This window comes from Cladophialophora psammophila, assembly GCF_000585535.1.
Source record: "Cladophialophora psammophila CBS 110553 chromosome Unknown aczJe-supercont1.2, whole genome shotgun sequence".
Classification (NCBI taxonomy): Eukaryota; Fungi; Ascomycota; class Eurotiomycetes; order Chaetothyriales; family Herpotrichiellaceae; genus Cladophialophora; species Cladophialophora psammophila.
In genome coordinates, this window is record NW_006912923.1 from 1,218,337 (window position 1) to 1,231,413 (window position 13,077).

A 13,077-nucleotide genomic window follows, 5' to 3' on the forward strand; every position below is an offset into this window, starting at 1 on the left:
GTTGAGCGAGCCAAGATACACAATTTATGGGTAAGGGGTGTGGTTTCGTGTGTCTTTACCGACCCATACACCGGCCCAAGCGATCCAAAAGATGGAGTGAACGTTGTTAAGCAATTCTTTTGACATGGGCTGCGACGAAGTCGGCCGGGGAGACAATCTCGGCCAGGGAACACCTAAGAAGACTCAACTGTTGTTAGAGCTTCTTCTGAAAGACATACTGCCCGACAAGCTCACTGCCCATTTTCATGATACTTATGGCCAAGCAGTAGCCAATGTTCAGAGAGCTTACGACATGGGATTGAGGACCCTTGAGAGTGGTGTTGCCGGTCTCGGTGGATGCCCATATGCACTTGGGGCCAAAGGCAACGTTGCTACCGAAGACATTGTATACGCATTTGAGAATTTCGGGATTGATACTGCAGTGAATCCGTCAAAGCTTGCAGCCGTGGGCGATTGGATTTCTCAACAAGCCGGTCTACCGAACAACAGCCGTGCTGGTGCAGCTCTGCTGGCGAACCAGAAGCAGCATCAGGCTACATCACCATCCATGCCTGATGCGACATCCCCTGTTAGCAACTCGCCGTACGTACAGGTAGAGCGAGAGGACTGGCCTGGATGGATAACGACCATCACCCAGGCAGAAGGGTATACGGTGTCTCAAGCGGGCAGTGCGATCAAGATAGCCCTGAGCCGACCTGAAAACGGTAACGCTGTGACCGCAAATGTGCTGGAATCATTGACCCGCAAATTCCAAGAGCTGTCCGCGGATCCATCGATCTTCGACATTGTTCTTGCTGCCGAAGGCCGATTCTTTTGCACCGGCATGGATCTGACCGGCGACAGTGGAGGCGACATGTTGTACACAGAACAGGAGTGGATCTATCTGCTTGATTGTGTTCTGTCCCCCTGGCTATTCAGAGAGACTCTGCCTGTTTATATACACTTTGGCCTGTAGTCTGAAGAGCATTCCTGAAACCTCCTATTCCGTCGCCATCCTATCACAGATCAGCGAGAACAACGGTGTTGAGGTAAGTGGCGCAGTTGGTGAAACGCCTAGCGTCTCAGGTGGTTTGCCACACGGTGGCTATCTCGAGACTCTCTCAACAGATACCTACAAGTACCAAGCTCGCTAGATCGATCTTGGTCGATATTACATTACTCAGAACGTGCTCAGCCGCACGACTTCTACGTCCCGGTATGGGTATCCAGAGAGCAGTGCCACACAACTTTTGGCAGATGTGGGGAGCTTGCCTGCAGAGCCCCAAGCTGAATGCCCTGCTAACAGTGATTGTCACCTTGAGCCAGTCACAACGGCCTTACTACGAAACATTCAATGTACATAGTAATAGGGCTTACCAGGCGATGACCTCTTTCGCCATCGCCTGAACAAGTTGTTAACCAGTCAGCGACCTTTAAAGTCCGTCGTCTGGTGTCCAGTACTTGTTCCACCGTTCGTCTGTGGCGCTTGCCTCGACGTCTTTCTTGTCATAGAAGCGGAGATCAGTGCTCAACCGAATGCGACCGTGAGGATCGTTGTTAGCCGCTGCCGTATGAATCGTCTATGGCAAATGGAAGACCACATCGCCAGCCTCGAAATCAGCAACAAGCCAACGGAATTTCGTTTGCTTAGCGAGGTGCTCATGATCTTGCTGGAAAACCATTGGATCCATCGAGAGGACGCCCGCGGCGGACATGTTGCGATTGAATGCCGAGACCTTTTCCTCGAGAGTGAAGTCTTTCGCGCATACTTTGAAATCATCCTCGATGGCCTTGCCGAGATTGGTGCTGCCTTCCAGATAAACAAGACCTCCTCCTGTGGCCGTGACGTTCCCGATGGGCACCCAAGCGGTCAAGAAGAAGGCATCACCTCCGCGAAGGAAGAGCTTGTCGTAATGAACGCCAGTGCTTTGACCACCGGGGATATTGTGCCGAAGCATGGTTCTCTTGGCGAGGATTTCTTCTTCCCAACCCATGATAATGCGGACCATTTCACGCAACTTGGGGTGCGCCACGAAATCCAGGTAGGACTGCTGCACATGGGCTTTTACAAGACGCTGCAGTTCCTCGGTACCTATTGGACCTCCACCACCAATGCCATTGTGCAACGAGATGTCTTCGGCCATGTTGTAGATGCCGTCCATTGGATCTGTGTCTGGCTTCTGCAGGCCCAGGGATTTGAACTGGGAAAAGTAGTGTTCTCGCGTCTTCAGAACGTCATCTCGTGGTAGGAGACCCTTGACAAAGACATACTCATCCTCAAACAGGCGACGACGAATCTCTTCAATGGGGGCCTCGCTTGAGGTTTCGCGGAGCCAGCCGAGCATGGACTGGGGAATCGAGCCTTGGATGGCACGCACATTTGGAGGAAGAAGTTTGGTATCTGGTCTTGAATCAACTCTTGCCATCGCGAGTCCTGGTCAGGATGAAGTTTGTCTTAGACCTTTGACCCAGTCGAGTGTGAGATTCCAGGAGCCGGAGAAGGAGCGATTGCCATCTTGCTAACGGACGCCAGTGGGTGCCAGTCAATTGAAGTACGTCACAGATCCAGGGGAGAAATGCAGCGATCTTTAGGCATGAGGAAGTGGGAGAGTTTGGAGAGTCACCATGGGGGAGGAATTGGCTGGGTTGGACTAGATTCTGGGGCCATTCGGGGCGACACGTCGGGCCACTTCGGGGCCACTTGGCCATTTTTAAGCTTAAGCGCAGGCTGGTGAGGCCGCTGCGGCAGGACTTGGCCCGTTGCTACATACCCAGTACTCGCCGCTGCCTCTCACTCCCTCTCCTTTCTCCTCACATCTCATTCTCTCCTCGTTGCTCGTATAAGCCAACAGAGTCAGGGCTTCCAGGAGCACCACCAGCACCCTTTTCTATGCTGACAAAGACAATCAACCTCATATGAAAGCTACAAGATTCTGTTCCCGAATCAGCAGCCGACAATTCTCGATCTCTCATTGACTAGAGAGCCCTTTCGAATATAACCTCAGCGCGAGATTGGCACTCCGGTCCACATGTGACCTTGTGTTAGCACCAAGTAGACTATGCCGTGGACAAAGTTGAACAGCGTTCATAATGCTGATGCAAGCCATTTGCAGCAGGATTTGTAATACGCACAGGCTCAAGTTTCTTCCTGTCCGGGATCCGAAGCCACAAGGCAAAGAGGTAGGAAGAGGGCTGATCCAATGGTCCAAACATTGCTCAGTCTTGCGCCAGTACAGGCCCACCAACACCATCATTTGAACATGGACGCAGACCATGCCACGCGTTTCCGCAAACAGGTACCAGGAAAGCACTCCCCTATTGCCAGTGTCGGAACCTCTCTCGACCAAAGTATTACTCTTCCTTGACGTCGTTAATTGACCTAGAAATATGGATTGTGAGCCGTTTGTGAGTCTCTTCGGCCTCTCAGAGTACTCCAGCCAATCAAATACTCCAATTGCATGCCCATATCGGGTAGTAGTTCTAGATGTCGTTCGGCTCAATTGCAACGTCGCAGATCTTTTTGAAAGGCCTGAGAATGGGGACTGGCGGTCTGCGTACACGGGTTTTCAGATCTTGTCGCCCCTGTGTTTTAATTCGATGAGATATCATCAAGAGATCCAGGTCGTTCGTGGTACCGAAGCATTCAAATCCTTGATAACAGCTCGCAGCAGGCCCCTTTGGTACGGTTCGAGGTAGGAAAAGCGGTCGAAAAGTTTCGCAAGCTCATCCTCCCGAAAGGGTTTGTGAGTTGCTCGACCATCCGCACGATCCATCCGTAGAATTGCTGTGAGAAACCACCCTCGATCGCTTGTTCCCGCAGACACGGCACCAACGAGAAGGACCCATAGGTGGGCGTCTCCAAATTCGATCCAGTCTCTTGGTCTGATACCTTCGAGTTGAAGTCTCAGTTTCGAGGCGAGGACTTTGCATGTTCGTCGTCGACCAGTAACCGTCATTGCCATGAATAACCACACGATCAAGCCAATTCTGATGGCATCCACTTTACCATCGTCAACTTCGAGTTCCAGAAGTCGGTGCCTGAGTGCACTTGTTCGGAGAAGGAGCCAGTGAAGAATTGGTTTGGATCCAGCCGGCGCATTTCGATCTGACGGCGGTGGTCTAAACTGCCGCTGCATGGTGTGAATAGTGGTGGTAAGGTCTATGAGCACGCGCTGCATCTGCGTTGGCAGAAGGTTTTGATACCCAGGTTCTTGAACCCATTTCGCGGTGGTACCAGAATGGACGTGAACAACGTCCACGTGCTCCAGCTCCAGTTCGCCGGGGTCGAAACACGAAGCAGGAAACAGAGGCTTCTGGAAAAGTTCTGCTGCTAGATAGCCGTCTCCAATCACTATCCATTCCCGCAGTGAAGGGTCTATTCGTTCGATGCCCCCGAGCTGTGACAGAAGACTTCTGGCCGCTGTGAGATGAATGAGAGCAGAGTTAAGTTCGTATCGGTAAAAATCTGTAACGGCCATTTGATGTATGTCAAAGATAAGTCTTTGGTTGATAGGGGGCGACGATCTGAGATGCCGGCGAACAGCGTCGATTGCTTTCGTTACCATCTGACTTGTGGTGTCATCGTCTCGGTTCATCTGCTCGAAGTACTGCATTTGACTTGCCATGGATGCCAGCAAGGTGTAAAAATGCACCTCTTTCTCGAGGCATCCCTTGACCAGCGTTAGGACATCCCTCTGAAAGGTGTAAGTATGATCGTCCTGCACTTCAGAATGCCACGTCCTAGGATGGGAAACATGGATGAAATATTGGAGAAGACTATGAGCTTTGCGGTCGACGTTAACCACGGTACTTGCGAAAGGATCCATGACGTGCAATTCATCTGTCGGCACACGGGGGATGCCATGTACTGCACAAGGCTGTTTGGAAATCACGAGGCAGTGGCACAGTGCACTGGGGTCTAAGGATGGCGTCACTGTAGATGGCGGTGGTCTTTTGCGGATCCAGCATCCGCCCGTCTACGGGTGGTGCCAGATTTGACACCCGGGTTGACTTCAATAAATGGTGGTTGCTCGCTCTTGCTGGCGCCGTGAGTAAGCGACGACTGTCGGCGATGCATGCTGTCGATCTGGACATGACGGTGGATCAGCCGCCTTTCCTTGTCATCGCTCCTGGAGAATGACTGGGATTTCGGATCTTTGACGACGAAAAGATATCGAGAGACACCCTTGCTGGTCTCTCCCATGGCGCGAACCTTTGCACATTGTTGCTTAGAGACTGCCTAATTGTACCCAAGTGGTTGAAACGATGTGGGTAGTTCACGTTCGATGCAAGATGTATAGCGAGCACCGCCAGTCGCTCAGCAAGGAAATTGCCCACTCGGGAAGGGGATTGTTGGGCTCTAGGAGCATGTGGGATTTGTGAAGGAGAAATGGAGCTCTCAGATATCTCCCTAGGTAGGTAAATGATTGGAAGTACGAGCAACTGAACGAGAAGAGCGGAAGATTGGTGTGCGTTATCGCGATGCGAGTTTGGGAGCCTGGGAGCCTGGGAGCCTGGGAGCCCAAAGAGCCCTGACTCGGAAGAACATCGGCACACTAAGGTGAGAAGTAACACAAACCGATAGAGACCTACATAGATACCCCAGTAGAGGTCAGCTCGCGAGATGTATAGTGAGACTTGGGTAAGTTCCAAGGATGCAGTTTTCCTGGTTGGTGTCGTGAGATGCGTGACCTAGTTTGTCTGTTCAACGATGAATTAAGTGGAACTGCAAGGACTGAGTACAAAGGCGTCAAGCGAGCAAGCTCAGCAAGATCACGTGCCGGCCAAGAGCGCGACGCGTTCGAGTACCCAGTACCGAGTCATTTGGGCTTGAATGAGGCGCCAGGGTGCGCATCCCTCATCAACTCGACACCACTGACACCACTGACCCCAGACGAACAGACACTCCTTGCCATGACACCGACACTACTGACACCAGTGTATGTACTTTGTGCCCACTGACAAATCCTCCTTTCGACGATTCATACACAAACTGCCCCCTGTGTACCCTCGCCACCGTCTTTCGCCGGTCAAGTGTCCGCCGCCCGCTACCAGCCTCCAACCTCCACATTTTCGACCCCATCTCTCTCCAGCTTCGACCGAGGTTATATGTCGGAAATCGTTATCCACTCTGGCGGTCTCGACAATGCCTATCGCTCCAAGACCGGAAGGGTCCAAGAGGATGTATATCTCCAGCCGCCCTATCAACTGGCCAAAGTGCGGAGGACTCGGCTTTATGTTGGACGCCGCCCTGACGATTCATATTCTTCGAAAAATTCCTCCATTTCCGTCGACTTTACTCGGCAACCACTGCAAAGATCTCTAAACTGATCTACTCTCACTCAAGAATCGGCAGCAAAAATGCCCTACACATCTCCCCACCCTGCCTTGGATATTCCCAAATGCAACATTCTCTCATACGTTTTCCCTCCTGAGAAGACTCCCTCCAACAAACCGCTATGGATGGACGCAGAGAATCCCTCCAACAGCCTCTCGCCAGCCCAGATGCTGTCTTGGGTCAAGAGGTTCGCGGTTGGCCTCGATCGACTAGGCGTCAAACAGCAACAAGCCGTCATGGTCTTCACACCGAACCATCTCTACGTTCCCATGGCGTATCTCGCTGCCGCCGGATCTAAGCGCTTCTTTACCGGTGCCAATCCCATCTACACCGTCAATGAGGTCGCCCACCAGATGAAAGCAATTGAAGCTGCGCTTGTGCTCATCCATCCTTCCCTGCTCGAAACCGGTGTGGCTGCCGCCAAACAAGCCAATATCCCATTAGATAGGCTCTTCATATTCTCCGACTCCGAGAGTCCAACCACAAACGGCATCAAGGATTGGCGTTCAATAGTCGCCTCAGAGTCAGAGGCTGAGTCGTGGAAATGGGATCCTCTCGAGGGGGACGCTGCCCTGGAAACCATTGCCGCCATCAATTTCTCTAGCGGAACGACTGGCCTTCCCAAGGGAGTGTGCATTACGCATCGTAATCTCGTTGCCAACTCTGCGCAAACAATTTTCAACAAATACCATGGCACTCAGTACTCCGAGCAAGATCCCGGACCTGAGCGTTGGCTTGCCTTCCTTCCTCTGTATCACGCCTATTCCCAGTTATGGACCATCAACATTGCCTGCCGACTTCAAGTCCCTGTCTATGTCATGCCCAAGTTTGTGTACGAAGACTTTTTGAAGCACATTCAAAACTATAAGATAACAACACTACAATTAGTACCGCCGGTTCTTGTCATGTTAAGCAAACGACCAGAGACAGCCAAATACGATATCGGCAGCCTTGAACAGATCCTTTGTGGCGCAGCACCGCTGAAGAGCGATTTGCAAAATGAAATCATGACGCGTTTCAACGTGGTTGTGGTCCAAGGCTGGGGTATGACTGAGACTACGTGCGCCGGCATTATGATGCCGGGAATGTCCAAGGATCTGACTGGCTCGATTGGTCATTTACTGCCCAACACTGAGGCGAAGCTCATCGATGATGAAGGCAACGAGGTGACGGCAGAAGGCGAACCGGGTGAGCTCTGGCTGAGAGGGCCACAGATGCTGCTAGGTTATTGGAGAAACGAACATGCCACCAAAGAGAGTAAGACGGAAGACGGCTGGTTTAAGACCGGCGACGTCGGCGTCTGCAAGGGCGAGAAGTGGTGGATTGTCGACAGAAAGAAAGAACTCATCAAGGTCAACGGATTGCAAGTGGCACCTGCTGAATTAGAGGCAGTTTTGCTTGAGCATGATGATGTTGCAGATGCAGCTGCCGTGGGGATCGTTGTCCACGGCGAAGAGCTACCACGAGCCTATGTGGTTTTGCAAGAGCGTGCCAAGGACAAGACCACAGAGGAAGATATCAAGGCTTTCGTGGCAAGCAAGGTGGCTAAGCACAAACGGTTGGCTGGGGGCGTCAAGTTCATCGATGAAGTGCCCAAGCTAGCTAGTGGCAAGATTGTGCGCAAATTGATGAAGGAGTGGGCGAAGCGAGACGCAAAGGAGGTGGAAGGTACAGTGAAAGCAAGACTATAGAGGAGGAATGGGCATGCGCTACCGGTGCGTGTGCGGGATCAAAATGTCGACACATCACCAGTCTGACTCGACAAAGAGATCAACGCCCAGCCTCGTTCCGCGGGCTACGAATTTCAGCCTGAAGCTCTCACAGCGCGATCTGCTTCTGTGAAAAGCGCCTGGTATGGTTGCAAGAAATGGCAGAGAGATCGTCCCATTATCCCCAGTTCAGAGACTCGAATTCTCCCGCCTTTCTTGCGAATCATTGCCATACAAGCAAAACCACTTGCCTTTTCGAAGCCATGACTCTGGTGCAACGAAACACGAAGGAGTATTGACACCCAGCAGAAGGTACGTTCAAAATGATGATAAAAATGGGTTAGAGCATCTGCGATCTGGCTTTAGAAAGAATTGAGCAATCATCCCAGCGGTTAATACTACACTTTCTTTGCCTCCGCATTGATCTGTCCTCCTACTTTCAGTTGATCCTAGCTAGTCTTCCTTCTTCACTCTCGGCCGGACCACCGTCCTTCGACCCTGGAAAACGCCTCTCCGCCTCTTGAGAGTTCTCTCCTTTTGCTTTCACCTTTCCCTTACCTTTTCTTCCTCGCCGTGAAAAAAAAAATTCTCTCCATGCATCATCCTGAAGTCCTCGCCCACTCACTTACCAAATCCTTTTCTGTCAACCTCATCAGCCGTCGTTCTGAGCCACAATGATGGGCTACTTCTACAACTGTCGAGTCCGCGATGATGCTGGCCAGGTCCGTCGTCCAACTGGTTACGAACGAGTCGACATTTCCTTCAATCGGACGGTGAGAGTGCCCGACAACTCGGGGAAGTCCAGCCTGCCTCCAAATTTGGGTAACTTTCCTCTATACCAAGTCAAACTTTAAACCAACTCTCTTCCTCAAGAGGTGGTTGCGAGGGGCGGAATGTTCTTGCCGATGTAACCGTGTGTACCTTCTTCTTCTGCTAAGTTGGAGCTAACTTATATCTCAGAGCGGGAAGCATATGGATCAACTTCACTGTCAATTCGCCCTTCACCATCAAAGTTTATCCGGGTTCCGTTAATGCATTCGCGGGCGAACCGGCTGCCGAGGAGTTCTTTACAAAACAGCGCCGCCAAGTCCTTAGGTCTCAAGGAAAGATCATTCAAGAATACATTATCTTCCCGGGTTCGCGTTGGCTAGACGGGATTGCGTCTAGCAGTGGTGTAGTCAAGCAGTTCGTTGCTACAAGACTAGGAGAGGTTTGCACGGTCGAGGCTCAGATTACAAGCCATGAAACATCCGGGGGATTGCAGATTGAGATTACACCGGCCGTTGTGAGCCCTTCAACCCAAATTCGGGTGAGAGTAGTTCCCTGGAACAAAACGATCCACTTGGGTGTCCCTTCGGACTCGAACTTGAGGTACATTGCGGATATGGTCTACCGACTTGCAGGTATCAAGATTGAAATCCAGAGGGTCTTCTATCAAGGTCAAGAAATGCTTCCCAGTGGGCATCGTCCACCGATTTGATGGAACAAAGCTAATCGCATCCAAATCTAGCTGGACGACTCGCTGGCCAGGGGCACTGCGGACCGGTTCGCATATGCGCTCTCAAGTATCAACATCTCCCATGGAGCCTGCGCTAACACTGGTCGTAGCTTGAGACGGTTTACTTGGACGAGGTATTGACGGGAGGGAGACCTGGACCCATACTTCCCCGGAAGACTATTAAGAAAAATGGGGATTGCTGTCGGTGGGAGAATCAAACAGACACTCATCAGGGACTCCCGGCCACCAGGCACCTGGTATGAGACCGCTACCCCTGCCTTCAACGTTCAGAGACTGAACTGAACGCCGATGTCTTTGAGAATGTCACGGGTGTCCCAGCGCCAACTGCCCCAATCACGATGGAAACCTACGCAGAATTCGGCCTGTTCTGTTCAGGCTATACGAAGAAATAAGCAGCGTACACGGTTCGTTCGGCAAGGTTAAATTGATCTGCGAAATCAATGACGTTGAGGACCGTAGCTTCGCTGTCCTAGCCAAATAGTGGTTTCAACAGCCAGGAGCATTGGCGGGTTGGGGCTTATGAACAACGAATAGAACATACCTGGTTATCAGGAGGATGTGCTGGGAATTTTGAAGTAGGTATGAATTGTGCTCGTGATTGAGCGAGAGAAGCCATGGTGATGCATGTATCCAAGTCATCAACTCTGCTGATCATCAAGCATAGCACACCTTCAGGGCAGTCAGCTACAGCAGAGCCCATCAGTCATGACTCATTCTTGCGACATGCTTCTCTCGCAGTGAAGACCTTGCTAGCAGTCTCAAGGCATGAATTTCTCTTCTCCAACCCTCGTTCCATTCTGGTTCTGTCCACCGTTGTCGCTAGTCGTCTTCTTCTCCTTCGGCCTTCCTTTCCTATCCACCCTCTCATCTCTAGGGTCAAACCCACCATTTCCCCAAAGCGCCCACTCGGGGGTCTCCTTGCAGTAGTCTTCCGGTGTAAAGTCCCGTGCACTCTCTAACAAGTTGAAGAACTTATCATAGTCGATGAGGGTGTGCCACTTGGCATTGATGAAGAAGCGCTTGCTCGCGATCAGCACGCAGCAGCTGTGTGCATGCTCGGCCGCGATGCCGTATTCTAGACCTCTCTTTGCGAGGGCCTTTTCCAAGGCCTCGACGAACGCGACGACTTCCTCGTAGAAGGGGACGTTTTGCATCGTCAGGCCCGCCCCGGCCGAGGAACTCGTGCCGCAATACTGCCAGGGGAAAGAAAGATCTATTAGCGCATGGCTGACAATGGACGGATAGGGAGCGGCGGAAACACAATGAATGGCCCGCTTCAAATAGAAGTCATTCCGAAAAAGAGTCTTTTTCAAACGAGATGAGGGAAAAACTTACTGTGACGCCCTTAATTTCGACAAAGCAGGGTAGGCCTTTAGCCACTAGGTGGGCATACCCTTCTACTTCATCCTCAATGTTGAATCCTTTGACGAGCGTAAGCCGGAACACGGTGCGTTGCTCGAAACGCTTCTCCCGCAAAAGGTCCAGGCAGGAATTGAACCGTTCCCAAAAATCCCGATGTAGAGGTCTGTCGATCTTGCGTAGACTGTCTTTGTTGCTGGCGTCGATACTGACGTACAGTTGTGTGACGCGGCGCAAGTCACGCAACTGCTGCGGATGCTGGGCGTTGCAGACGAGGAAACTGGATATCTTCTCACCGTGCAGGAGTCCCACAAACTCATTAATGCGCGGGTAGAAGATCGGTTCGCCCACTAAACTCAACGCACAGTGTCGAATGCGCATCGCCTCTTCAAACCTTTCGGCGCGCACACCGGGGACGCCACGCATCATTTTGATTTTCCTGTAATGGCCTTCCTTCGCACCCTCGAAGATCAGTTTCGGATCATCAATTTGCCAGCGCCAAGTCGTCGAAACTGGGTTGGTGCCGTGCCTCCAGCAAAAGACACACTTGTTACTGCACGAAAGTGACGGAGTAGTTTCCATGCACAGATGGGAGGCAATGCCATAGAAGGAATTCTTGTAGCAGGATCCACGACCCCGAAGCGCCGATTTTGTCCAACGGCAGATTTTCACCCCTGAATGGGTGCCCACAATTGTGTACCCCTGTTTTATCAGAGCGGCGTGAGTCGGAGATTCCTTGGGGACCATGGCCTTCAAGGGCGTGGGTGCTGATGGCGGAGAACTGTAGGTCGTGAAGTCGATGGCCATTGGAGCCGCGTAGGAATTGGCCTTCCCGCCCACATCCTCGAGATCGGTAGTGTTGGCAAGCTTTCGTCTCTTATTGCGACCAGAGTCAGGGAACTCAACCTCTTCATCCACTTCCTCTGGCTCATCCTCGTCGTCGCTCTCCAGGGGTTCCCCGCTTCCAGGAACTCCTTCACCGAGGGCACCGGTCTTGCTCACCTCCTTGAGAATGTTGGATACGCCACCTATCCAGTCCTTCAGCGATCTGTCGAGATTGCTCTTCACGTCACCGAGTCCCACAGGGTACGCCCTCTTCCTGCCAGTTAATTTGGCCATCCACTTGTCGACCTCTACAGCTTGTGAGCAGAATCCCGTCTCTTCCGTGGGCCAGCCTTCCTTATCACCGATACCAAAGACCGTGTATCCTGCCAACATAGATAAAGGTGCGGTATCGATGCGGAAGTCATTGTGTGTCTCGTCTAAATGGGAAAGAAACGTGTTCAAAATGGTATCGATATCGTAGGATGGTATCAAAAGGAGGTAGAAGTACAAGATACCTGCATCCGGCGCAGGTGTTTTTGGTCCTGATATGAAGTAGTCGTCGAGATCAATGTAAGAGATATCATGTATTTGAGGCCTAAGGATGGCGGGCTGGGCGATTGAGACTTCCTCGAGGTCCGCAGCTACATTCTTTGAAAGGCGTTCAGTAGTTCCGGTCAAGGAAGAGAAGAAGATCAATGGCTGTATGCGAGACGGCTCTCTTCGTCTCTGTAGCGCTAGTTGACCTCCTCTCGATTTTGACGGCTTGCGGCCTGTCACAACACGGGGTGCTGCCACCGTTATTAGAGGTTTTCGAGCCTGGCCAGATGTGAGTGAAGGGGTGTTTCTTGGTGCAGTTTCAATCCTTTTATCCTTCGCAATCTGGAGACGGACATCATCATTTTGTGAAAGCCACTCTGCCTTCTCCAATGTTGGCGAACCGCGCTGTGCGATTTTGTAGGCATGCCTGCGCAGCACGATGACTGCGAGAACGCTTAGTCCGAGAACAATTGACAAAACGACGCGGTTCTCATGCCACGAAATCAACAGCCGGTCCAGCCGGTCAGCCAAAATGACTGGCGCCGCTCCAGCGTCACCGAAATCCATGGTTACAGGGTTGGCTGGTTACAGTCACTCGAGACGTTGAAATTCTCTCGGTATGGAGTGGGATGCGCAGGTCACGTTCCTCGAGATCCTTGGCATCCGAAGCGAAGGACCCACCCAGACCACGCCGCTTTTATACCTACCCACTTCGTCCCTTGGTCTCTTCCTCATCCGGCTCACCCACTTCTCACCTTCCACCTATTACCCAGCACTCACCCTTCACTCACCCTTCACTCACCCTTCACTTA

General features: G+C 51.9%; 6 protein-coding genes across 6 annotated transcripts; 3 read left to right on the forward strand and 3 right to left on the reverse strand.

The window, feature by feature from the left end:
• Positions 1-124: 124 nt before the first annotated feature.
• On the forward strand, positions 125-955 carry A1O5_01777 (uncharacterized protein; the record flags this gene model as incomplete). The annotated part of the gene is made up of 1 exon (XM_007742393.1): positions 125-955. One exon carries the CDS (start codon positions 125-127, stop codon positions 953-955), a length of 831 nt encoding a protein of 276 aa, XP_007740583.1.
• A 604-nt stretch (positions 956-1,559) lies between these two features.
• Positions 1,560-2,405, reverse strand: A1O5_01778 (uncharacterized protein; the record flags this gene model as incomplete). Its single annotated transcript, XM_007742394.1, has 1 exon — positions 1,560-2,405. One exon carries the CDS (start codon positions 2,403-2,405, stop codon positions 1,560-1,562), a length of 846 nt encoding a protein of 281 aa, XP_007740584.1.
• Positions 2,406-3,587: 1,182 nt separating this feature from the next.
• On the reverse strand, positions 3,588-4,805 carry A1O5_01779 (uncharacterized protein; the record flags this gene model as incomplete). Its single annotated transcript, XM_007742395.1, has 1 exon — positions 3,588-4,805. The coding sequence occupies one exon, from the start codon at positions 4,803-4,805 to the stop codon at positions 3,588-3,590; it is 1,218 nt and encodes a 405-aa protein (XP_007740585.1).
• Positions 4,806-6,339: 1,534 nt separating this feature from the next.
• A1O5_01780 (uncharacterized protein) lies at positions 6,340-8,007 on the forward strand (the record flags this gene model as incomplete). The annotated part of the gene is made up of 1 exon (XM_007742396.1): positions 6,340-8,007. One exon carries the CDS (start codon positions 6,340-6,342, stop codon positions 8,005-8,007), a length of 1,668 nt encoding a protein of 555 aa, XP_007740586.1.
• Positions 8,008-8,702: 695 nt separating this feature from the next.
• Positions 8,703-9,505, forward strand: A1O5_01781 (uncharacterized protein; the record flags this gene model as incomplete). Its single annotated transcript, XM_007742397.1, has 3 exons — positions 8,703-8,847; positions 8,899-8,932; positions 8,986-9,505. The coding sequence occupies 3 exons, from the start codon at positions 8,703-8,705 to the stop codon at positions 9,503-9,505; spliced, it is 699 nt and encodes a 232-aa protein (XP_007740587.1).
• Positions 9,506-10,302: 797 nt separating this feature from the next.
• Positions 10,303-12,832, reverse strand: A1O5_01782 (uncharacterized protein; the record flags this gene model as incomplete). The annotated part of the gene is made up of 2 exons (XM_007742398.1): positions 10,303-10,737; positions 10,880-12,832. 2 exons carry the CDS (start codon positions 12,830-12,832, stop codon positions 10,303-10,305), a joined length of 2,388 nt encoding a protein of 795 aa, XP_007740588.1.
• Positions 12,833-13,077: the final 245 nt, after the last annotated feature.